This window comes from Augochlora pura, chromosome 6 (genome assembly GCF_028453695.1).
Source record: "Augochlora pura isolate Apur16 chromosome 6, APUR_v2.2.1, whole genome shotgun sequence".
In the NCBI taxonomy this organism is placed as follows: Eukaryota; Metazoa; Arthropoda; class Insecta; order Hymenoptera; family Halictidae; genus Augochlora; species Augochlora pura.
In genome coordinates, this window is record NC_135777.1 from 5,832,524 (window position 1) to 5,856,602 (window position 24,079).

Genomic DNA, 24,079 nt, shown 5'->3' on the forward strand with positions numbered 1-24,079 from the left:
TTAGTTTGATTGAATTATTTGCTTCATTATAAATGCTTTCACAAGAAAGGCAGGAGAGGATGAATAAACGAATATACTATTAGATTTATCCAAAATTTATTTCAAAAGAAAAGACAGGAAAGAAAAGCCATCTTTAGTACATGTATGTTAAGGTTATGTTATATTTAATACATGTATGTAGATACAATTAACCTAAGAGAACCTCTTTCACTGACATCACTAACATCGGTATGACACCCTGACAAATTTGTAACTTTCAACACTTTGTAGCAGTTCCAATAAGGAATGAAATTACTACTTCATTCGCAGCTTCTTCATAATCAGAAACTAATTAAGGATAATCATAATCGAGAGCATCGATATTCTCTGCAGAGATTAACAAATTTATTTTCAATGTATACAATATAATTACATATAACTCTAACAAGATCTTTCGGACCCTTATTTTCAAAGTCTAGTAATTATCTCTATATAGTCACTATTTATAACACGTTTTCTCAAATCAATACTTTGCCTTGTAATCGTCCTGAGAAAATTGCCAGACTAATGATAAAACTTTATTGGTTGCGTCTGCGATCGGCATTGTTAATAGTGACCACACATGCGAATCGTTTCATTGTACTTATCGTGGAAATTGATAGCCGCCAGTGGCATAGCCTAATCCAACACCACGTTGCGTGTGAGTAGTAGCGCGGGCTACTTCGTATTGTTGTTCCATATTGTTAAACATTTCTTCTTGTTTCTTCAATATGTCAGGCTTAGCGCCTGCTGTTGTAGTAGTTGGTAGATCGTCTTTAATGCCCATCAGTCGCTTGAATTTTGCGGTTACTTTACCATCCTGATCGTGAGTGAATGTTGTGCCCACCCACGTGTTCGCAGTTGTCGCTGCTGTGGACGATTTACCTTCGTCTTGCTTTGACTAGAAGTAGAAATTTCATAAAAGGATAAGACTAATTTGATAGAATATGAAAAGAAACATTATAGGGTAAAAATCCTACTTTGTTTGCCCATAAAAGCTTCCTCTTCTGTATTTGTTCAGCATATTTTCCTTGTGTCGCAGTTGCCAAAGGATTATAATAATTTTGTTCGTTCTGTATACCAGGTGTGGGGGTGTCTCCTCCTTCTGGTGCTTTCAATTCAATGCCTAATTTCTCTAGTTGAGCCAATTTATTCCTGCTTTTTTCCTCTCTGTAGCTCATTGTACGGAAAGGTGGTGGTGCACGGTCTCTGGACCTTGACCTCGATCGTGTACGATCCTTCTCTTTGTGATAACTAGATCTGTCCTCCCGGTGTCTGTCCTTCGATCTATCATCCCTAGAATGCCTGCGATCTCGATCCCTGTCCCTGTCTCTGCGCCTATCTCTGTCATTTCTGTCCCGGTTGCGGTCTCTTCTATCATCACGGTAGTGATGGTCTTTCTCATTCTTTTCTCTGTCATCGGCCTTCTCGTCCCTAGTAGAGCTCAATGAACTCTTCTCCTTCTTCTTGTCATCGTCGCGTGACTTCCTCTCCTCATCTCGACTTCTTTTTACGTCCCTACTATCCCTGTGACTACTTTCTCGTTGCCTTCTATCGTCGTAGGATGACCGGCGTCCCTTGTCACTCATGTGTCTATTACGATCGGACCGATCTCCTCGCTTGTGCTCGTCTTTTGAATTTGCTGAATGATTTTCATGATCAGATCGCCTGTAAAACGATTACGTTCTGCAGGGTATACCACACAGATTCGTATTATTATTCTGTATGTATTTATGTGGTAAATATGTTGCAAGTTTCTCTTATAAATTTACATATAGAAGCAGCATCGAGAAAAAGCAAATGATTTTGTTTTTAAATGAGTATATGCTTTTAAACAACAAACCAGCTCACCTCTGGTCTGAGGGGGAAGGTAATGCTCGGGAAGAGTCTGTCTTTGACTGTGTAACTGGACTTGCGCGTTCGCTACTGGATTCTCTGGACGAATTGTTGTTGTTACTTTCCTACAGAAATAAAAATGATACACATTACTATACACTTTTCACACATCAGTAAGTGAAACATAGATCTTTATTTATATTGCAAGAACTCTATATTATAAATTGTCTTTCAGTACCCTCAGTTTTAGCAAAATTCAATGTTCTTGGCACTGCAACTTTGTATCCACTAAGTTCAATAAATACATATGTCTACACGCCTTTGTGATATTAAACACAAAATTGCAGTCTTAGAAAATATTGAACTTTGCGATCATATTGAAATGAATAAATCCTAATCTTTAATGCGCTTAACACTAAGAATCTTCAGAATAATAAGTTGTTTTCTTACAGCATTGGTTGTACTTGATACAAAAGTTCTATTCCATGTATAAATCTTTTATCTTCTACAGTTTCATTGTAAAAGATAAATAGGGATATGAGGGCCCTTCGTGTTTATCTGCTTTAGCAGTTAGTTATTACCCAAATGTATTTGTACATGTGGTTTCTTTTGATGGTTGATTTTTTGTTAGTGTTACCTTCTTCCAGCTTCCTCTACTCACCTCTCTCTGCTGAATAGGACTTGGGGTAGTCTTGAAAGACCCTCACACAGCATAGACCTTGCCGAGGTGCGTAGATATTGTATCATGTATTACCAACAGAGCTACGTGTTAATATTTTCTCACGAAATGGCACTAGTCCCGTTTACTTATTATTTAAATTCTTAATATTTCAATGTTTAACCGCATTGTTTCAACCAGCTGATAATTCGGGCTTTAAAGTTATGGCGATAATATTTTAGTATTTAATACATTGCAATACAAAACAAGACGTTATTTGATTAAAAATGTATTATATAAATGCAAATGGTGACCAAGAGAAACTTATACAGGAACATTAATTGATTTAAGAACCATACTAAAACAGAGAAATCCTAATGCTTAATTTTTTTGTACATATTCGATCTAAACAAAAATGCAATGCATGTACTGTGGTAGAACTATATTTTAATCCGATGATTCTGATATGACCTCCAAAAACCAAATACAAGATCTTTTATATAACAGGTATATGACCCTAGATGTTTATACAGCCTCGTAAAGTCATCAAGGTCCTAGTAGTTGTTGTAATGTACTTATTACTATGAAAAAGCATGTGCAAACATTTAGTTTCACTGTACCTCACTCATGTCCATTTGTACCGGATCATAATTAGCGTCACTGGCTCTCTTGCTAGCATCATTGTGCATTTCGTACGGCATCTTTGAAAAACAACATTCATTGTGAAACAAATAATAACGTATGAGTTATAAATGCCTAATAAGTTATTGATTTACTCTTACCACTAGTATCAGCTTAATGTTAACATTAGCGAATGATCTATATAAATTTATATAAATGTACTGCACCTATGCAGATTACTAACAATAAAAATTATATCTCAATTAATCTATTACATGCAACCTTGTAATAGATGCGTATAACAGAGAGGGACAAGCGCAGTAATCAAAAGGTTGTTACGATCATAAATCGATTAATTAAATATTTTATAACCACTGGAAACAAATCTACAAAAAAAATTAATTCGTTGAGAAGTTTTCCCGAAATGATACAGCTATCCTACAATTGCGGATACTATCCTAGAAGCCATGTCGTGAATGTATGTATACTAAAATATTCCTGAAGCGTCATGGATGTCGAGGCAAAGTTACTATCGACCATCTCCGAATAGAATTTACAGGCATATACTCACCTTTGAATCGTCTGAATTGTTACTGTTATCTCCGTCGCTAGCGTAATTTGCTAACGAGTCCATAACGGCGTAAATTCGTAAATACAGGGCACGAACTATTTAAAATATTATCGTGACTATCGGCGGCGCAACGATCCTAGGTTGTCTTGCGAGAAAACGCCATTGGTCGAGAATGTTTGACCAGCATCGTATTGTGCTTTCATAGCGCTCCCATCGAATGGGGTTAGCGAAGCGGAAGTGGAAGGAGAACGTGAATATACAGGAAATGCGGTTGGTCGTACAAAATTAGGCGCGGATTCGAAAATATCCGTAGGAATTTGATCCGGTCGATGGAATTATCATGATTAGAAAAATCGTTTGTCAGTTTGCGAAACTAACGACCCACTATTGTTCCTGCTAATAATAAATCTGTGGAGGAATTTTTTTTTTATAGAATACGAGATGGACGAAATTAGATTCGTTTTCCCTACTATACACCGATAAAGAAAATAATAAGGCTTTCGCAAACAAGAATGATAATAGCAAAATACTAGCGAAGGTGCATTGAAGAATTTATTACAAATAGTAGAATTACATTATTCATGATTGAAATTTTAATTGACGATAACTCAATGTTCTTTTTTTTTTTTAAATTTAAATATCAAAATAGGAAGTTAGTTAACGTTAATTGAAAGCGTAAATTGTATCCGTAAAATCTCTTTTACGCGCATTCAAATAAAAAATAATATTGAATTAAACGCTAGAACATTGGTTTTTTTTTAAAGAAAAAACCAATTGTTCTCGATAAATAATTACATAGTCGATTTGAAGTACACCAGCAGTAATGGCTTGACGGCTACAAGATAATCCCGTGATGGATAAAGGAAATGTCGTATTTTTTTTTCATATAGATTTCCAGAGGGTATGGAAGGTGCGCAAAAAAGGTGTTATAAAGGTGGGTAGATGGTAGAGAGCTGTTCGCATTGACGTTTACGCGCGGAGAAGCGCGAGCCGGCGTGCAGGGAACGAATGAACGAACCGGGACGCAACAGTCGCTCAGCAGACTTCGTGCTGGAACCGTCGTTCCGGAGGTAGTGATTTCGCGCCAGTTTCTGATCCCGGTCGACCCGTACCTGTTACTGCACAACAGTCGAGAAAAAAGTTCAACGAACCTGGTCTCCTGGGGGTGAGTGATGCGTCTAAGTTTTCTTCGACACCGTGATCACGTTGAACACAGTGACTATCGTAAACATCGTAACCATCGTTAGCTCGGATAGCAACCCTTTCGAAAGGATCGAAGTATGCGTTCGGTGCATACGACCTGTCGTCGATTCTCTTGCAACACTTGAGATCTACGTGACCTCGTTTTTAGCTTGAAATCATAGTCAATTGTTTTTAACAGACGACATCCTTCGCTGGCGTGTCAACTGTACCGCGAACGTATCGCATCAACAACACACTCGCACACATTTTACACTCTCTTCCTTTAATTAATTTCACCACCGAGACCGGATTCAAGTGACAGAAGCGTCAATGACGTCTGTGATTAATGCTGTGTGGCTCGTTCACACGCGGATCCGGGCGGTTCGGTATCAATCGTTCCTTGATTGATCCGCGTTATTGTTATCATCGATAATGTCCATTTAAATTAACATTTCTCGTATTAACTTACGTTCGAATAATATGAGATAGAGTTTCGCAAACGATCCCGATCAGGTTATAAAATGGTGAATTTGTTCGAGACGCGATTCACGTTGCGAACGCGATGTTTACAATCGGTGTTTTCTATCGACCGCATCTTGTATCGTTTGCACGAGATTGGAAATTGTCGATTGTTCACCATCGATCATAATTTCTATGATGGCGTAATAAGCTATATTCCGCTGATGGAACCAGTGAAACGGCTGCGAGATAAAATATTCGATTGAAATCAAAATTTCGACGTATTTCGGTACTTTAATCGAATTTTCCTTCAATGACAGGACCATTATTTTACCATGTTTATAAATCGGTGGCCAGGCGTGGAAAATGTTTTTTTTTGATAGAATGGGATAGAACATTCACGATGGTGTGTACATATTCAACATTTCATATTTGAATGAAGCAATATCTCGATTTATGCATCTTATAATTTCCATTGAGTACTTAGGAATCAATCATCCTACTTATCGGCGGTTCTAATCAGGATTAACTGCAATTTATGAAGCCCTCGACGTTCTCACGAAACTAGGTTCCAGCGAATGCGTGTATTTTAGAATAACTCCTATTTCTTTAACAGAACACTGTTATCGGTATCGAGAAAATTGTGGCTCGGGAACAGGATCCACTATCTAATAACCGGGTATGTCCTTTGATTTGTATTTGCGTTCAATTTGTGTGATTTATTACATCGATCCGAATCTAGGTACCATGCGGTTCCGAACGTAAAGCTTGATTTAGAGATACACGAAGATGAAGAACGATCGTGACCAGAGCTAGGTAAAAATATTTGAAAAAGTATCAGAAATAAATAAAGAAACGCTTAAAATAATATTTTAAGATCGATGTAGTTACCGACGAGATCGCTGGTCTTCTTCTAAATACTTCTGCCATTGTTGTACCGCTCGGTAAACATATTTGTTTTTAAAGCATTCAGATAATATTATTAGTGCAAAGTATAACATTGTTTCTTAATGGAAAAGATCGTGTCATCTCTGGGGAAAAAAATAACGAATCGAATCCAGTCAACGGAAAACTTTATTAACTTTTAGATATCCGCCGGACGACTTACTCAACTCATTCGAAATTCTCACGGCTACGGTGGGCTTGTTTGCGCGCGTTTCTTCCACGTCGTGGACTAGGATTCGTTAATTCGGAAAAGCTTTTCAGTCCTTTGAAAAGATTGCAACTCGTGGAAATGAACATGTAAGGTTATCACGACTCGTTCTCCCATCTCATTCTACTTTCTCCGCCTCCCATTTATTTCTTTCCGTTAAATGGAAGAAGATACATTAGCTGATCGAATATTTATTATGTATGTGTGTAAACAGCATCTGAAATCTATTTAGTTAGAAACAGTTGAAACGCTTTTATGTTTTAAATATAAATATTTCAGAACTAAAGCTATGAAAGTAAATCGACCAGGCGAAACACTAATACATTGAAAACGGATGGAACTCGCCTCGGAAGCAATGAGCACAGCGGCAAGAATACATAGTAATACATAGCGTTCAAGCTGAAAGCGGATATATCGAGGAGAAAGAAGGCGTAAAAAAAAGCAAGTGATTAGCCGAAAAATTCGAAGCAAGAAACAATCTGATAAAGAATCCGTATACCGAAGTTGGTTGGGGAGACGTCGACTGGAATATCGGTAATTTTGTTAGCGAGGAGCATTAATTGGCTGACAGGATTCTCGGCCAGGATCCGATTTCCTTTAAAAGTAGATATCGAATCGTTCCGATGCAATTTCCCAGATAGAGTGGCTCAGGACCATATCGACTACCGTTAATCTAAGGAACATGGCGTGGGAGCGCGGGCAAAATTCGTTGTATTCATAGGAAACGTGGTTTTACTTTTAGTAGACGAGTTTCGTTGAGACATGGAGAGTCTTAGAAAAGGAATACACCATGTAATCTTCGGCCGAAAAATTCGTCGAGTAATCCGATGAAATCCGGTCGCACAACGATACCTTCGACGACTCGTTTCCTTCGTCGTTCCGCGTGCGTGTTGCGCGCGTGTACACTATAATACGCCGTGTACGATGTGTAACACATGCACGCGAACGAAAGACACGTGTCCTGTTTGCTCGCCTGCTCGCTTGCACTTTTGCTCGCTTGCTCGCTTGCTCGCGAACGAGGTTCCGTTATCCACCATACGGTGAATATATGTATATGTCCTGTTCCTTTTGCCCGCGCTGAAAATAAACAATGTAAGAGCAGAGATCCTAACGTTATTGATATCAGGCAGACACTGTACCAGCAAGTTGTTCTCTATCGTTCCTTTAGAACCTAGAGCTCTGGATCACAGTGTTCTCAACCTTCTTGTCTATTGCAACAATTTGTATTCTTGTACGTCGAGCACTTTTCCTTTGCTTCAGCACTTCTCCTTCTGGAGAATATTTCTTGTATCAAAATATTTCTACTAGTTTAAATACCAAGACGACTAATATATGTTATATAAGGGTATTGTTTACGTTCGTAGACCTCGTTCAGATTTGATAATCGACTCTGCCATGATTCGTTCGGTTCCGATTCTATTATTTTATTTATAGAAGATCATGATAAAGGCGTTTGTAGTGTTCTGGCGAGTCGGTTATATTAAGAAAGTCTGTAAAATCAATCGGGAGACCGTACCTAGACGCGCGTTTGTCGGAAGGAGGAAACCAAGTCGCTTTATAATGGACTTGCCGAAGAAGTCGTACAGAGTTTTCAACTATAACTGTGCACGCGACGTAAACACCATTTGTAATTCTCATTGTAGGAGACTTCGATGTAATATTTAGTCTTTACTATTATCTTTCTCTGCTACGCGTAACAGCTGAATTTGTTTGAAATTTCATGAAAATCAAAGCTCTGCGGTTAAGGTAACAGTGTGTTTTTTAGGTGGATCAGTTCAGCTAGGAATTACTTAGTAGATGTCTGGGAAAACGGTCGTGCAACAGCTGTATCGAAAAGTGGGAACAAGAAAAGTGTAATCAGTGTACGTAGTAGGGTGGCGGTGACATCACAACTACCAGGACGTATCTGTATAATTTACTCTCGAGAGCTTGATCGCAGCTTCTGGCATATGGCGAGGGGAACAGCGTGCAGAGAGGGGCAGTCAAAACCATGACGAAACGGCCGGGGGCTCGAGGAGATGGGGTTGAATTAGGCATTTAACCGTGCGATCGCATGAGCGAGTAATTCGAATCGATCGTAAAATCTGTCTCGTCCGCGTTCCGTCGCGACGTCTCGCGCGAATACAAAAGAAAGATCGATTCGACCGAGCCCCTAACGTCATACTTTCGTTATCGACTCTGATCATAGTGCAAGGATTCCTGCCTTTAAAATGACTAAAAATCAAATTTATTTTTCTCGCACGTTCACTTTGTTCTACGACGGCATCTTTATTGATATCTACACGTCTTTTTCATTTCTATTCACTGTATTCCTTTTCTATCTTTGTTTAGATGAGTGCTGACTGAGCTCGAGGAACATTTCGTGTAAATTTAGCAGCGCCTTGTATTTGTTCGATGAAAATACCGATTAGACCAGTCGAACGGGGATCGCAGTAATAATGCTATATATTTTTATAGCGGCCGCCGTTCGTGTCAACAGAGTGAAAATAGTCGTCGAAACTGTTGTCGCGAGCCACATGCCATTTTTATTTCCCCGCACGGAAATGATATCGAGTTCAAGCAAAAATCGGAGGGGGCCACTTTGCCGTGAAATGCTTCCGGTCGAGCGTGCGACCGTTTCTAGCGGACAGTTTCGGATTAAGCGTAAACGATGGTTCGATTAAGTGTTGTGCTTCGCGATTGGATAATTGTACAGATCATTCCAACTGACGGTAGTACGTTCTCTAAGCTCTGTTCTAAAATAGCGAGCACCAAAACAATTGATAAATAATGCGGCGCGTATACTTAAATTCAATTAAATCATGATATTGAAATATCCAGTATTTACAACAGTTTCGGCAAGTGTGTACAATCTGTTTGTACGTAGAAGTCGGCAGCCATTCGAGACTATAAAAATGTCTAGGGCAGAGGCGTGAATGGAAGGGAAGCCTAACAGTTGAACCTTCCTCTTGCACGATTTCATTAACCCAATTCTCGGTGGTTGTAATCGTCGTGCAAGGGCGACGCATGGGTGGAAGGACACGCACGCTCCTCGCAGTGACGCCTCTGTGCGTACAGGTGGTAGGTCCGCGCGTGTTCTTACCAATCCAACCCTTTGTTCGCAAGTTTTCATTGGTCGACCTCGAATTTCATATCTACACGGTATCTATTAAAGAGAAACATATAAGGCGACACGATTTCAAACTTATTTCTTTGAGATTATTCTAGCAAGACGATCAATAATCTATCGTTCGGTTGAAAAGTTTGATTAGGGGACGTTTTTCATGTTGCAGGCGAATTCAATTTGGACGTTTATTATTTGGTGTGCGAGAAGTAGGATTGGAGACCAGTTTGCGAACGATGTATCGAGATTATTTGTCCGGATAAAAGAATTACCGTTTCACGATGGAGATAGTAGGGGCAGAACCTACCGATATCGGTTCTATTGTGACTTTAGCATAACGCAAGCCAGTGTGCAGGATTTTCTGATTCCGTGCATTTGTAACGAACTCCTCGAGGAACGATCGCGTTCAATCGCAGTCTCGCCAAACGGTCGCGCGCGCGCGGATAGATTTCAAGGTATTCGCCGCGAATGTTGACGTAATCGGCAACCTGTTCTCGTTCTCAATGACGTAAGAAACTAGTCCCACGGAGGACATCCAGATATATTGTACCTGGTGAAAAGAAAAACGATTACGTATCCGTATTTAAAAATTAACGCATTGTATTTCCGTTTCGCAGACCAGCCGAGACGGAAAGATACGAACCGGGGCTCCTTGGATCACTTCCATGCGTGTCAGTTTGTTAGCAGCGACGCATCACGATCACGATCACGATCACGATCACGACTTCCGTTGGTCGTAACGCGGACCGGCTAACCATTTAATGAATTCTGCCGGTTTAAAAGGCGATGTTTGCACGTTACTATTTATAGATTTCTCGATGGCGAAGAGATTCTGCTGCGAATCACAATAACGAACAATTTGTTCGCGTGATAGCTGCACGCATCCGGTAGGCAGGCGGCGGTAATAGGTTCGCACGACATTTACTTCTCACTTTTTAATTAGATACTCCGTCAGGTATCGATAGTAAGGGATCTATTGATTGCCCTTGAATTTTTTAGATGATCACCGTGACCGCAATCGGATCTCGAGAGAGACGGAACACGGGTCTCGGAGTCTCGTAAGGAACTTGTTTTCACCGCGTAGCTTCGTCCTGCTTCGTAAGCTGCGACGCTTATTAAAGATGTGGATTCGGCGGGGTAAGAAGTGCGCGCTCAATTTTCACGGCGCGAACGTAAACGGGAAACGCGACGCCTGTTCTCGTTGCGGCGAGCGAAAACGTTCGAAGCTTCCGTGACCTGTCGTTGACCCAGTTAGGGTTGCCATTTCCCGTGCACGCACAGCGTGCCTCGCCGCGTTTATTCCGTACTCGAAGGCCGATTCCAAGATAATTGGAAAGCGGCGCTGACCCGGGGCGCCTCTCTTGGAATCGGTGACCGGTAAAAGGCCTCTAACCACGACCGATCGCGCGTTTATGCGAATGCGTTTGCTGTCGGCGCTATCGAAACAGTCGTTAGAAAGCCCATTGATAATCGGAATTAAGAACGGTTCAAGCAATTTAACGAGTGCGAGTTGAAAATCAAGATATGAAAAAGAACTGCGTGACCGCTCTACCGAAGAGAAGAAAGAGAATTTGTAAATAGGCGGTAATATTTTACTCGAATCGTTGTTAATTGCTTGTCTGATAATTCCGGTGTAATTCATTTCATCGTTTCAATTCGGTCATCTTTCTGGAGGTAATTGAAATGTCGAAGCCTCGATTGTCTCGCCGAACGCCGTAGACTCCGTCGCTCCGTCGACTCTCTTCCGACGAAAAACGAACGAAAAAAATTCGAGTTCGTCTCTTGGTACGATTCGAAGGGAACAAGAGTCCCAGAGGGGTGAAAGTGTCTATTCGTCGAGCGACAGCGAAAAAGTTGAATCCGAATCGGAATCGTTAAAGCCGTGCGACAGTCGTTGCTGGAGCTCGTGAGCCGTTAATTCGCATTTCCTTTTCGACAACATCAAGTCTGTCGCGAAGACGGTTGGTACCGTGTACCGGTTGGAACGTCCGCAAGGGTGGAACCGGTCTGTCGAGCGAAACAGGCGGACGTTTAATTATGAGCGTAGGTGGAAGACATGTCGGAGAATCGCTAGGTGACCAAACGCAATGCCGTAATCTTCTCGTTCTCTTCGCGGTGACGATTACACCGGGCCCGTTAATCAATTTAGGGAAATCCGAGGAGAAGCGATGGTTAATTTGTTCATCCGCTTCTGCTTTCGCCTGGTCGCTTTTAGCTTTAAACCCCTATTCCTTATTCTCGGGGGCAGAACGAACACTCGAACCCGAAGGGTTAAGGGCGCACTAAGTGTGTATGAAACGCTCGAAGCCTTTGCGTCCACGGATACACGGTGCTTCAATATTCGTCGAGGAATTAAAGTGACTCGGATTTTTTCTATTAAAAAACAGCTGCGAGCTTCGCGAAACCTTTGTCGCGTAGAATAAACGTGGACCGTTGGTTTCCTCTTCTCTCGTTCTACTCGCTACGCGGTGGAATGGGAGCCCGTAAACACTTGGGAAAATTTAATTTCGTTAATTCGTTTCGGAAAAGGATATGCTTAACATTGAAACTACCAGACGACCGGGGAATCTCGACGATTTTTGAGTAGCGAGACAGGAAGATGATAGATTTGCATTTGCAGTGTATTTATAGTACGAATTATAAGAAATCAAACGGCGAAGAATAATTGCTTCTAGATAAACGACTTCCGGTTGAACCGGCGAAAATCATTGGAACGCGATATTGTTTCCAATGCGTCTGTGGAGAATGGTTTGTAACGCGCCGATCTATTAATAATAGCCGAATACATTCTGTTGCGGGGCCAAAATGCAACGCGTGCGTCGTGCTCGTGTATGAACGTGTATATACGTGTAAATAACTTGACACGATGTACGCCGTGATTGCCGCGTGCAACCGTGACAAATTGATGCGCATCTGCACCGAATACGCCTCTCGACACTTGAGTTGCCATATGAGGGAGCGGATTTGATGATATTGGCGCATCTTCTCGGTATAATACAAACACGAATGTTCTGCCTTGGCACAAATTTTGAAGGTCGCAAGATTCTTGGAACTATTTCTTGTCGCGATTCTTGTCAGAAATTAATTTGTCCCTCGAATGTATTCTATCCTTTATTAATTTGATCTGCGAGAAGCAGGGGGTTCAACTTGAATAATGATGACCGAGAGACTTTGAAGAAAGACCTCTTACGAGACCGTTAATTGTCGAGATTTTCGTTGCATTCGCGCATCCGTTTCTTTATCATTTATTAATCGACTATCGAGTAATATCGTTAATATTTCGTTTCTAGCACCCACTCGTTGAGAATCAAGCCGATAGCCGGGCGTTGTTGCGACAGTCGTTCGTCTCGTACCGTTGCCGATGGAGTAAGTAGAATCCTAAACTCGCGTTCTACGTATCCTACTCTAGATTCCTCAATTAAAGAAAAATAATTAATTACAGATTCTCTTTGTTTAGATATAGGTAAAAATGGGTTTAGAAGATGGCGATAGGTGAAGAATCGTCAGCGTAATAGGCGGCCGCGTGTCGTTCGGAGCTGCTGGACTTCTTTGTGCGCCGATCAACAGAAAATTTGACCCCCAAATATATCAGATATGACGATATCAGCGTCTACCGAAAGGATGGAGGCCACGAAGGACCTGCCAAAGAAGAAGCTTATCAACACCAACCTCCTCTCGTTGAAGCTCCTATTATTTCTCTTCTTTGGTGGTACAGTACTGTTTCATTGTCTACACACTTTACTATTACTTTACTATGCGACATTGTTCAATACTGTACAAAATTATTTGAAATGAATTCATTAATTATATAATGTAGAAAAATTTACATTTAATTTCAACTTAACTTCAGGATATTGAAATGCTACTATAATAAGTATAATATTGTATTATGTCGCAACAAACCACAATAGCGTGGTAACATCGTTTGAGAAAGAAAGTATCAGTTCTGAAATGATTTCAGGAATGGGCTGTCTTTTCCCATTTCTTCCGTTGCATATGGTGGAAATGGGGTTGACCATCGAGCAGATTCGAGCGATCTCGATGATCTCGCCGGCAGTGGCATTCGTGGGACCTCTGATTGCCAGCCCCATCGCTGACAAGCTGGCGGGTCATCAGGGTGGAACCAACAAGATCTCGACGGGTCGTTATCTCAGGATAATGATCGCGATCGCCTGTATCCTGTCCGCCATTTTCTATACGTTCCTTTTAATCATTCCGACCGTGGATCACGTCGAGTTGCCTGGAGGAAGGAGACCCGGTCTCAAGTTCAATTGCGATCAAACGGGCGCGGTGGTGTTGCAAGAGCGGTGCAAGGATCATTTCTCTTGCCACAGGTGGTCCGACGAAAGCAAAGTCGGGCAGTTGCTTCTCGAGGACTGCACTTACGCTTGTTACCCAGCCGAGTCAAAGCGATGGCGCGCCGAAGACTACGCTTCCACCGCTGTGACCACCGAATCGAATATTCCTGCCTATGGAAGCGGTGATTCCACGGTCATTCCTTTGGAGCAGGAAATGTATCAGCAGGTAAGTATACCTATTAGAAAATTAAATTATTCGATGATATGTGTTATCACTCTCTGGGATATAAAGATATTACATTCTTCAGGATCAAGAAGAATACAAGAAGCCTCGAAAATTCGCGATGGACGGCAGCGAGCCTCCTCATCTCTGCTTTAACGAGGGCGACAATGTGGTATGCCACGTGTACACCGAGTACAGCGGCACTCTGTCTGTTAACGCTACTCTAGGTCAAGCGGTGAACAATGAGAGCGACAAAGAATGGTGTGCGTATCCTCTGTCCGAATATTTTGCTTGTCGCATACCACCCGAACTGAAGGCCAGAATGGCCGAGGTCGGTCAGATTTGCACCATCGAATGCGACTTGATCGACCCCTACATTCTCCCAGGTAATAACATTTTTCTAACGTGTTACTGTGAATTATTCAATGTCTCATTCGAATTAAATTCTATCGAATATTTCTCACAGACAGTGTCTTCGCAGAGAGCCAATGCGAACGAACAGAAGATTGGTCGTATCTAGTCTTCTGGACGTATTTGGCTATACGATCGGTCGCCGACATTTTTCCAACGACAGCCGTAGTTCTGATTGACGCCGCGGTAGTGATAGCAACGAGAGAAACGTCCTGCGGACGCGGCGATGTGGGTCGTCAATTAGCCTTCGGCTCTCTGGGATTTGCTATTTTTGGTCCATTAACCGGCTACCTATGTACTTTGGTAGAAAACCTAAATTCCTTCTACTACCTACCGATAGCTCTGCACGCGACCATGATGGTTCTAGCAGCCCTCGTTGCTGTTTGTGCGAACGGCATGCCGCTGAGCCCGCCGGAATGGTGGTGGCACACGAGAAGCGGCATGCTGGCGCTTCCCATGAGCGCTATTAAAAGGTACAGCAGCGAGACCGCCGTTCTGGTCATCATTCTTATCATCATGGGAACCTTCTGGAGCGCCATGGACAGTTACCTGCCATTGTAAGAAATTTCCTTGATCGTTCGAGCCTTCGAAGTCTTTTCTGTCCCAACTTTGAATTTATATTAATTACTATTTCAGACATTTACAAAAATTAGGAGGCAACGAGTTCCCCATTGGTGTGGCTATGACCGTAGGAGCAGTTCCGGCTTTCCTGTTTCTTTGGAAGTCTGAGCATCTGGTTGACTATTGCGGTCATAGTAATCTTCTCATCACTGCCTTTACTGTCTACATAATTAGGTAGGTAAGTTGTAATACTACATCCTGTTACGCTGTAAACGTTGAATCTTCGAAAAATAATTTCTGAAGTTTCAAAAACTTGGAAAACTTGTTTTCAGGTTTACAGGTTTGAGCCTCGTTTCAGGACCTTGGTGGTCCTTGATTTCAGAGGCACTTGAAGTGTTCACTCTTGGGATTATGTGGGTTACCGCCATCCTTTACCTTCGGCATCTTGTCCCGCGACATTTAACTGTAACTGCCCAGGCACTACCTGTGATCGCTCATTTCTGCATCGGTATGGCATGTCAAATTTTAATAGCTCATAATACTCATAAAACTGCAAAGATTTTAAGCGTATCTTTTTTTTTGTATACAGGCCGTGGCATCGGAGCCGTGATTGGTGCTTACATAAACGTAGACGATTCTGATATCGTAGACTCGTTAAGATTCGTTTATCATTACATGGCAGTCGCGGCTGCAGCAGTCGCCGCCCTGTACTTTGTCCTGTATCATGGCCTATTGAAGCCGCGTTGTCATGCTCACACTATTCAAGGCCTTCGGCAGCCTCCTACAGTTGTCCAAGGTGAATATATTTGTCGATCCAAGTACTTAAGAATTTCGGTGTCGCTATTTATCATATGTAAATCATATTTCTTACACAAGCCGCTATCATGGAGTATGAACTGAGTGAGTATTCTGAAATCATTCGATCGGTTTGAGCCATACATATAATTGCATTTGCTATTTTGCAAACAGAAGCAGTTGAAACAATAATATGCACTGAGACGACCAAAATTCTCTCGACACTCTGCATTTTAGTTGTATCCGTGGTCTTTCTCAGTTCCATTGAAAACAGTATGATTAGCGACGTAATGTGTGCATACATACTTCACGATTCTCAAATTGTGCTTTATTATTAATTGCTTCATATATCTGTTTTTCATCGGTCTTTACTTTTCTTTACGAAATTACTTTTTTTTATATAAAATAAAAGAGATTTAATATTCTCCATATTTTCCACATTACTTTAGGTTTTTCACTGATTTCTACTAACGTTTATTTTGTCGTACAATCAATTTTTATTGTTTTAATTATACTTTTCTATTAGTTATGTTTTCAACCCTTCTCCCTCTGTTTCTTCTATGCACAGCAATGAACGGAAATGGAAATTACACACCGCTCAGAGTCTACCACAACGGTATGGGCAGAAAAGGTCAATTCCGGTATTAAGGATTAAGATTGGAGAGAAAGAAAATGAAGAAAGAGAGAGAGAGAGAGAGAGACGTCAACAATACTTTAAAAGTCATGTTACGGTGCTAATGACTACACTGTTTGTTCCAATTCTAAAGAAAAAGAAAAGAATTATTATTTTATGTCATGCATTATAAAATGAAAGTATAGTTTTCCAGTAGCGCATACTTGGACATTTTTCTACCGTTCATGAATCGCGCCACCTTTTGATACCATACTATTAATTTGTTTTGTACAAGCAGTGGCCAAGGATTTATTTGCTCAAATCTACTCTAAAGTGTTCAAATTTCTAGCCATGCTCTTATAGAATTTTTCTTTTTTATTTGTTAACTATCTCGGAAAAAGCCCGATTCTAAGTGCAACAATTAATCGAAGAGTTGCTTTATTCTTCAAATTACTGGTATGTTAGAAAAACATTCGTCATCGCAAATAATTTATATATCAGTTCCTTTTTAAAATGGAGATCTATCTTCGATGCGCAGAAGGAAGAACAAGAAAATGACTTATACTTTCTAAGATAATAGTAATTAGTAATTGTTTGGACTCCGTTTTTTTTCTACACATCGACTACGATCAATTTGAGATTGTTGCGTGTTCAAACTGTTTTTAAAGAAAAATTTCTACAGACTCGTTGTACTGTATCTATAATATTATATGTACGTATTAAGAAAATATTTATCATCTGCGTAGGATGAAACTTCGTTCGACAAGTAAGAGAAATTAATATATTGAATTCTGGGATCGTTGTATGTATACAGGAAGAAGAAAACAAATGTGAAATAAATAAATAAATAAATGAAAAAATCAACTAATCTAAAGAATTAATGCTATTGAGTAAACTGTGCAAAATTCTACAAAGTTTTCAATTCATAAATCAGCTATAGTGGATTTTAAGCATACATAAAGTTCCTCAGTCGACTTACAAATTGCACTGTAATTGTAAATATTAAGTACATAAAACATTGTAAAATTATGATAACCATTTACTAGAGAACCAGTGAGAAACTAACAATGCACGTCAGTTTGTGTAATAAATTTATTTGAGTAGAGTTTGATTCATTTGAAATGAAGAGACAAACCTTGCGACTATCATGGAAATTTTCGCTTGCTATAGCCCGAAATATTATTACTAGGCTATAAGTTATCTAACGTAGATCATACAAAACAACGCACTTTTTAGGACCATAAATCACTGCTGTTTCACGATTATGCTCACCTCATTCATAATCAATCATTTATACAGACTTTACCTAATAAGTGTAGGTATAATGTTAAGTATTCGTATTCAACATATTTATATATAAATTCTGGAAATTTATCGAATTCAGTATTCCTATCGCAATAACATTACTCCTATTTCTCAGGAAATATGAATTTCCAAAATGTGCAGTCTTACGTCTTATAAAGACAACATTATATATAAACAAATGAAGAACGAGCATTACAAAACGAGGTTCTTAATAAAACAAAGCTTATGTCGAACGGCGTACGCGAAGAGATGCAACTTAAAATTATCAAAAGATTCTATTAACTAAGTTCGGGAACTTTTTACATTATCCTACATTACACAGTACGTTTTATGTACAACAAATAATGAGAATGCGAAATATGCACACAAGCACGCACGCGCGCACACACACACACACACGCACAACAAATATCATCGACACGTATGCTGTGTCGTTATATTGTATCCGAATGTTTCACATTCCTCATTATATTGTAGTTACCTAAGGAATCAGCGAACATACGTCTGCCCTACAAACACCTTACATTCTTGTAAAAAAGATTAACTAGTCATTTGGAATTTCAATAACGAGTCGAATCGCGCATGGATTTAAAAGGACGTCATACTTACACGTTTCCAAATTACATACTAATATGTTAGCTGCACTTTATCCGTTCTTATAATTTACATACAATGCAGCAAATGTTTCTTAAAATCGATTACTAAGAATGAACAGAGATATTAAAACAACAAAGTACTTGAGAAACTGAAAATCGATAAACAGATTGGAAAGAAACAAATGATTAGAGTTTCAATTATAAAATCACTCGATGAAAATTGTTAAAAACTATTGTTTAATCGTCAAGAATAGTACATTCATCTTCTTTGCTGTTTGTGATTTTTCTATCGGTGCAATTATTCGTGCTTGTATCCTTTGCGGATATATTTATCACGAAATTGTCATCACTTTTCAAGACACGTTTCCCACGCGATTTAGTTTCTTTATGTGCGGCTGTTGCAGACGCATCATCGTTTTTAATGTCCTTTTTTCTCCCTAAATTAGTAGTCATGCTGTTGACCGCACTTTTAAATTCTTGTTTCTGTTGCTGATCCGCAACAGATTTCGTTTCCTGCAGGATAGTTGCCTTTGGATCACTGTCCTTCTGTTTGCCCAACGATTTTTCGTTGTTAGCGTCATTGGAATTAACAGACTTGTCCATGGTCTCTAACATCTCTGAGATGAACGGTGAATTAGCTTCTATCAAATCCTTCAATGGTGTTTCGTTCGGATCAGGTAAATCCTTAGATTCCTCGTATAGAGCAGTTTCCGAGTCGATCCGGTTTTGTAAATAGTAAATATATTGTTCCTCATATTTCTCAAACTGTTCGCGCGTTGAACTTAATCCACATACTTGGTCAGCCTTTTTCAGAGACGAATGCCTAATTCTTTTGTCGTAGTCTTCCAATTCAATATCAAATACCTGTACACCTTTATCTACTAACAAGGGATGCTCATTACCTATGGAACGTGACACGAAGGCTTTTTTCTTGAAAGTCTTAATACCGCTGACTACGTTCGTAGTGCCAACGAACTCCGATGGTTTCATAGTATTGATCTCGGAATCACTGTTGTCTCCCTCGGTAGCAGATTCGTTGACGCAAACCATGTCGAGTGGTAACTCCTCGGGATTTGCTTTCCTTACAGAATTATCCGACGTATTTTCCGAAGCTGGAGATGGAAAGGCGCCCGTCTTCAAGTGGTGTCGTTTCCACCGGTTGTACTCGCGCACTATCCTATCGTTGATGCATGACAACTGAGACACCGCGTCGCGGATCTCTCTGTGGAACTGTCTTATCGTGCCGCGAGCTTCGTTCAGTTCGTACCGTTTTAGCTCTTGCTGTTTGGATGTCTCGAATAAATAATGGAGCTTGCTCTTCAGGGCCGTCAGAATACTATCGATCTCCTGCCCGTGGGGACACAACCTCTGGTTGAGGGTCTTGGGAATTCGCCTCTCTGGAGTAAACAGTTCAGACTTTTTCACAGTGGTGTACCCGCTGCTTTTAGAGCTCACTAAAGCAACAGGTACCGCTTTGTTGTTGTCGACGTGATCTCTGAAGGAACGCGAATTACACGACGGACCGACAATAGCTACGTCTTCAGAGTCGCTTTCAATTTCTATAACGTTCGAGCTTGGCGTAGGCGGGATTTGGGGTTGAGTTAAAGGAAAACTTAGTCGATTCAACATATCGGCGCTCTGGTTCGGTATCGTCACCATGGGTGTCTGTGCACACTGCACCGTTTGGTACAAATTCACTTGGCCAATCGGGTTGTGCACGTGACGTACAGGTACCATGGGAGACGAAGGCTGTAAGAAGTTCGAAGAGACTACGTTCACGATGGCGTTATACAGCGGCTGCGAGACAACTTTCGGCTCTATTCTAGGCAACAGATTCTGTGGCTTCTGCAGGACAATTGTACCGTCCGTATTAACCGTTTCGTTTTCACCTTCTACCATAGTTTGTTCGCACGAAAGCAAGGACGGCAGTATCTCATTATGATCCATGGAATTCTCTTCTGTTCCACTGTACGACTGGCCAGTGACCGACGTCGTGGTGTTACCATTCAACCATTTCCTACGACGTCCTCTTCTTCTGCCTCTTGTCGCCGGGGGTACACCCACTGGCTTCGGCAGGTACGTTTCGTCATCTTCTTCAGAGTTAGAACCTGTTCTCCGACGTTTTCGTTTTCTTCTCCGTGGACAACAATTCGTTTCGTCTAAAGACAGTTTGTCGTCTATTTCTTGTTGGCTCAATTTACGATCGTTCTGAAGAGATCTAAAAGAAGGGAAGAAACAGATTCTAACAAATGCAGTTTCAATTGCGGTGATTCGAAGATTTGCACCATTACCTATTTATCTTTTGAATATATTGTAACAAAGCCCAACAAGTTGCTCTAGCAGGATATAAATCCGTCGGGTCGCATACAAAGCATTTCCATTGCTCGTCCGCTTCTATCTTTTTCCTCAATACAGGATCAATGTTTCGCTTGATACATTTATAACAAAAAGTGTTACTGCAAAAGGAACAGCAATATAAATTGCCGCCGTTTGCGCACCATCTGCAGAACATGTCTGTAGCATCGTCACCTGTTGAAATAATAAAAGGCATATCATACAATTTCACATTACTTAAAAGATACTTTAACAATCTTGATACCTTGCTCAAAAGTTCCATCTCCATAGAACTCACGGCATTTGGCGCACAATAATGTACGCAATGTAGGATGTTCAAACATATTATTAGCATCACCCGGTGCTGATCCAATATGAACATCGCATGCCGTGCAATGTAATTTTCGAAACCGTACTACGGAAATGTCTAAAAGACACAATATATCATTCAACAAAAGCTCGCAACACGATTTGCTTAAATACTTATGCTCAGACTACAAATAGATAAATACAATTAAATGATTTGAAATCCAATCTCCCTTTCTAAAATAGTTTACTCTGTTTTAAAACATAACTTTAATCCTTAAAAAGGTGTACTGTTTCATTCCCTCTTTTAAACAAATTTTTTAAAAATTATCAATATGTAAAAAAAATGAAGTTTAGTGAACATACAAAGTCCTATCATGAAGGATATGCCTTGTAAAATTAAAAGTATATCGGTAAGAAAGTTATTATGGAACGTCGGACGCTTACCACTACCAAACATAATTTTATAATAGTTGGCTTCCTCCTGTGACATTACTGACGATAGATTTGTCGTAGTTGGAAGCAGAACCTTCGGGGTAACTGCAAAATGAAATAAGGTTAGGTATGATGTACCGAGAAAATCGAGAAATTGTTTAAAAGGGATTTCTGATTTCACCATTCTCTTTACTCTTCACCTCCTTCACCTCGTTTACTTGTACTTCAAGCATACTGGAGATATCCATTGTCAACGTGTACAATTACCACGGGCAGGTTCAACAGAACGTTTCAAAACACATGTTATCGCGCCGCCATTTTCCTGCGAGCGCGTCAACCTGAATTTTTGGCATGAACTCATTCGTTGATTCGAATTGCATCGCAGAAAGTCCGGTATGTTAAAGACAAAATCCCTATTCATTTCTTAAAAACCGCCAATCGTAAAATAAAAACAGAAAGAAGCAAGAAACTGGTGACGAGAACTTAAAAAAAAATAATTTCAAACAGTGTCAAATTTAAGAAGTTCGCGCGTAAAGTTGCTCTTTCAATTTCCTTTTAGATAGGTTTGAAATTATGTGAACATTGGAATGAACAGCAGAAATCCTGGCTCACAGTATTATCAATGAGACCCTGCCTCAATAAATTAGAACACCGCTGAACACAATTAATTAACGTGAGAGCCAAAAAAAGCAATTAACTAACACAAAGTAATAGAATAGTTTTTGTGGCGACTACCTCCGCTATTCGCCAATAGAGGGATCCCTTTCCCGAAAGCTACCTAAACCGCCCCTACTTCTACATATATGTACCACGAAACCGTCCTTTACCGTTATCCCTGTCGAAGGCAGGGCCCGCTAGAGAAACTCTTACCGATGAGTCCACTTACGGGTCCGGGACGAAACAACTCTCCCTCTCTTTTCCTCAAACCTCGCCAGACCAAATTCACTAGACCACCTAGAAACTCTGAGCCTGCGCGTTGAATCCCAATAGGGACAAGTCTCCACATTTTTGTGGAGGTCCACTAAAGTCACTATATATATAGGTCAGGTCGCGTATTAAATGCTTGTGATTACTCGAGTGGGTTCTCTATATTTTATTAACCGATGTATAAATATTAACGAATGTATATATATTAACTAATGACGACGCGCCACAGTTCCGCACCACGTGGTGGCATTATAACTTAGGTTTTTGAATCGGGAGGCACACGTGTTTCTCCGACGGAAGACAATGTAGAAGTAGAAAGAAAGAAAGGAAGAAACAAAGGGAAACAGTCAGAAACAAATTCGAAACGGTACGCGCGAACTATGTACCCTGAAGTATGTCAACTCGCCTCGACAACCCGCGCTGCGGCGGCCGAGTGCGGAACTACGCATCCGCCACATTTTAATGTATGATGGCGCCATCTGCAGTACTATTTATCAAATAGTTTCAGCGTTTTGCTGCAGCAAGGAATTAGCGCTGTATATTTTCATACAGCAGAAAATTCATGCCGAATTTAACGTAGCGTCTTCTGGGAATCACAGCACGGAATCATTCACTCGAAGATTGAATATTAAAACACTTAATCGAAAATTGTTTACAACTATTAAATCACGGCTCGAATAGTTAGACAATAGTTATACTCGTCATCTTTTGTTTCGTATATTAAAAGGTTTTTATGTACAATAAATACTTTTTTTTTATTGGGATATTGAAAACTTTCATCGCCTCTGCACCGTTATAAAATGATTTTTTATTTTGATATCAGCTCTATATGTAGTTTTAATATTAGTATATAAAAACGTATGCATACTTAAGATTGTAATGATTTATATTGTCAATATTTCTGGTGGTCTACTTATAATCTACCTCAAAGTGATATTTTTCTGTTTGAGCCTGGCGGCGACGTTCTCCATCGTGGCGTTTGGGTTCTCATCCAGGACGGTCAGCGCGAGATTCTTCAGATGTCAATGTTCGTACGTGCGGGAGAACAACTGGATGAGCAGCAGAGTGCGCAGATTGTTGTTCGACAAATGTACTTGGTCGAACTTTACTGCGTTCCTGTTTATACGGTCCATGTGCTGGGTGAGGGGGATGAGATCGTCGTACTTGTAGTTTAGGATCTTGATGAGACGTCGGATACTTGGCACGCAGAAGAGCTCCTTCAGCACGTCCAATAGTTCCTTCTGAGGCATCTTGGACGGGTCTTTTGGTGCCACGTGGTCCACGAGTTTGTCGAATTCGGCTTGGCCCAGCTTGTCCAACACCAGCCGGGTTTGCATCGCTGGTGGTAGCGGCGCCGCCTCCGTCACGATGCTGTGTTCATACCGCAGCAGCCACTTAGAAAACGGCTTGGTGTCGTCGCCGAAACCGTAGATGTACTTTTCCACGCGGGCACTGATTTTATTATATAAATCGATCTCTGGCGTCAGAGATTCCGATGGCGTCGACGGCGTTATTGCGGCGCCTTCCTTTTGCGATTGTAGTTGCAAAAGACTCTCGACTGCCGCCGTAAGGGCTTTGAGCTGCTCAGCTTGGTCCATGGTCCGAAATTTGCCTTAGCGTCATTTGTTGAGTCCGGCTTGAGACCACGCGAGAGAGTGGCCAAGGCGCGCACTC

At 40.7% G+C, this 24,079-nt stretch overlaps 3 protein-coding genes across 5 annotated transcripts; 1 reads left to right on the top strand and 2 right to left on the bottom strand.

Annotated features, from left to right (window-relative positions):
* Window positions 1–362: 362 nt before the first annotated feature.
* Window positions 363–3,926, bottom strand: LOC144471295 (uncharacterized). 2 transcript variants are annotated; one of them, XM_078183193.1, is made up of 5 exons: window positions 3,705–3,926; window positions 3,133–3,213; window positions 1,870–1,979; window positions 999–1,686; window positions 363–919 (listed from the first exon to the last, which is right to left on the bottom strand). In XM_078183193.1, the coding sequence occupies exons 1-5, from the start codon at window positions 3,765–3,767 to the stop codon at window positions 623–625; spliced, it is 1,239 nt and encodes a 412-aa protein (XP_078039319.1). In that variant the 5' UTR covers window positions 3,768–3,926; the 3' UTR covers window positions 363–622. The 2 variants fall into 2 exon arrangements, with proteins under 2 accessions (XP_078039319.1, XP_078039320.1); XM_078183194.1 differs by lacking the exon at window positions 3,705–3,926 and adding an exon at window positions 3,295–3,466.
* A 727-nt stretch (window positions 3,927–4,653) lies between these two features.
* LOC144471193 (uncharacterized) lies at window positions 4,654–17,504 on the top strand. Of its 2 annotated transcripts, XM_078183020.1 has the most exons (11): window positions 4,654–4,869; window positions 12,892–12,967; window positions 13,059–13,310; window positions 13,563–14,125; window positions 14,208–14,508; window positions 14,589–15,090; window positions 15,170–15,328; window positions 15,427–15,602; window positions 15,684–15,890; window positions 15,971–15,994; window positions 16,458–17,504. In XM_078183020.1, the coding sequence occupies exons 3-11, from the start codon at window positions 13,196–13,198 to the stop codon at window positions 16,535–16,537; spliced, it is 2,127 nt and encodes a 708-aa protein (XP_078039146.1). In that variant the 5' UTR covers window positions 4,654–4,869; window positions 12,892–12,967; window positions 13,059–13,195; the 3' UTR covers window positions 16,538–17,504. The 2 variants fall into 2 exon arrangements, with proteins under 2 accessions (XP_078039146.1, XP_078039147.1); XM_078183021.1 differs by lacking the exon at window positions 15,971–15,994 and having other exon boundaries at window positions 4,655–4,869; window positions 16,458–17,503.
* Window positions 17,505–17,588: 84 nt separating this feature from the next.
* LOC144471192 (uncharacterized) lies at window positions 17,589–21,825 on the bottom strand. Its single transcript, XM_078183018.1, has 5 exons — window positions 21,660–21,825; window positions 21,491–21,583; window positions 21,003–21,164; window positions 20,695–20,932; window positions 17,589–20,621 (listed from the first exon to the last, which is right to left on the bottom strand). The coding sequence occupies exons 1-5, from the start codon at window positions 21,724–21,726 to the stop codon at window positions 18,641–18,643; spliced, it is 2,541 nt and encodes an 846-aa protein (XP_078039144.1). The 5' UTR covers window positions 21,727–21,825; the 3' UTR covers window positions 17,589–18,640.
* Between the last annotated feature and the right edge of the window lie 2,254 nt (window positions 21,826–24,079).

Coding starts and splice junctions, on each gene's coding strand:
- LOC144471295 (XM_078183193.1), bottom strand. CDS start 3,767: ATGGACTCGTTAGCAAATTACGCTAGCGACGGAGATAACAGTAACAAT. Junction 3,214..3,704: donor ACAATTCAGACGATTCAAAG/GTGAGTATATGC, acceptor TGTTTTTCAAAG/ATGCCGTACGAAATGCACAA. Junction 1,980..3,132: donor TACAAATGGACATGAGTGAG/GTACAGTGAAAC, acceptor TTATTTCTGTAG/GAAAGTAACAACAACAATTC.
- LOC144471193 (XM_078183020.1), top strand. CDS start 13,196: ATGACGATATCAGCGTCTACCGAAAGGATGGAGGCCACGAAGGACCTG. Junction 13,311..13,562: donor ATTATTTCTCTTCTTTGGTG/GTACAGTACTGT, acceptor AAATGATTTCAG/GAATGGGCTGTCTTTTCCCA. Junction 15,995..16,457: donor TATCATGGAGTATGAACTGA/GTGAGTATTCTG, acceptor TTCTATGCACAG/CAATGAACGGAAATGGAAAT.
- LOC144471192 (XM_078183018.1), bottom strand. CDS start 21,726: ATGGATATCTCCAGTATGCTTGAAGTACAAGTAAACGAGGTGAAGGAG. Junction 21,165..21,490: donor TAAAATTATGTTTGGTAGTG/GTAAGCGTCCGA, acceptor TGTGTCTTTTAG/ACATTTCCGTAGTACGGTTT. Junction 20,933..21,002: donor AGATGGAACTTTTGAGCAAG/GTATCAAGATTG, acceptor TTATTTCAACAG/GTGACGATGCTACAGACATG.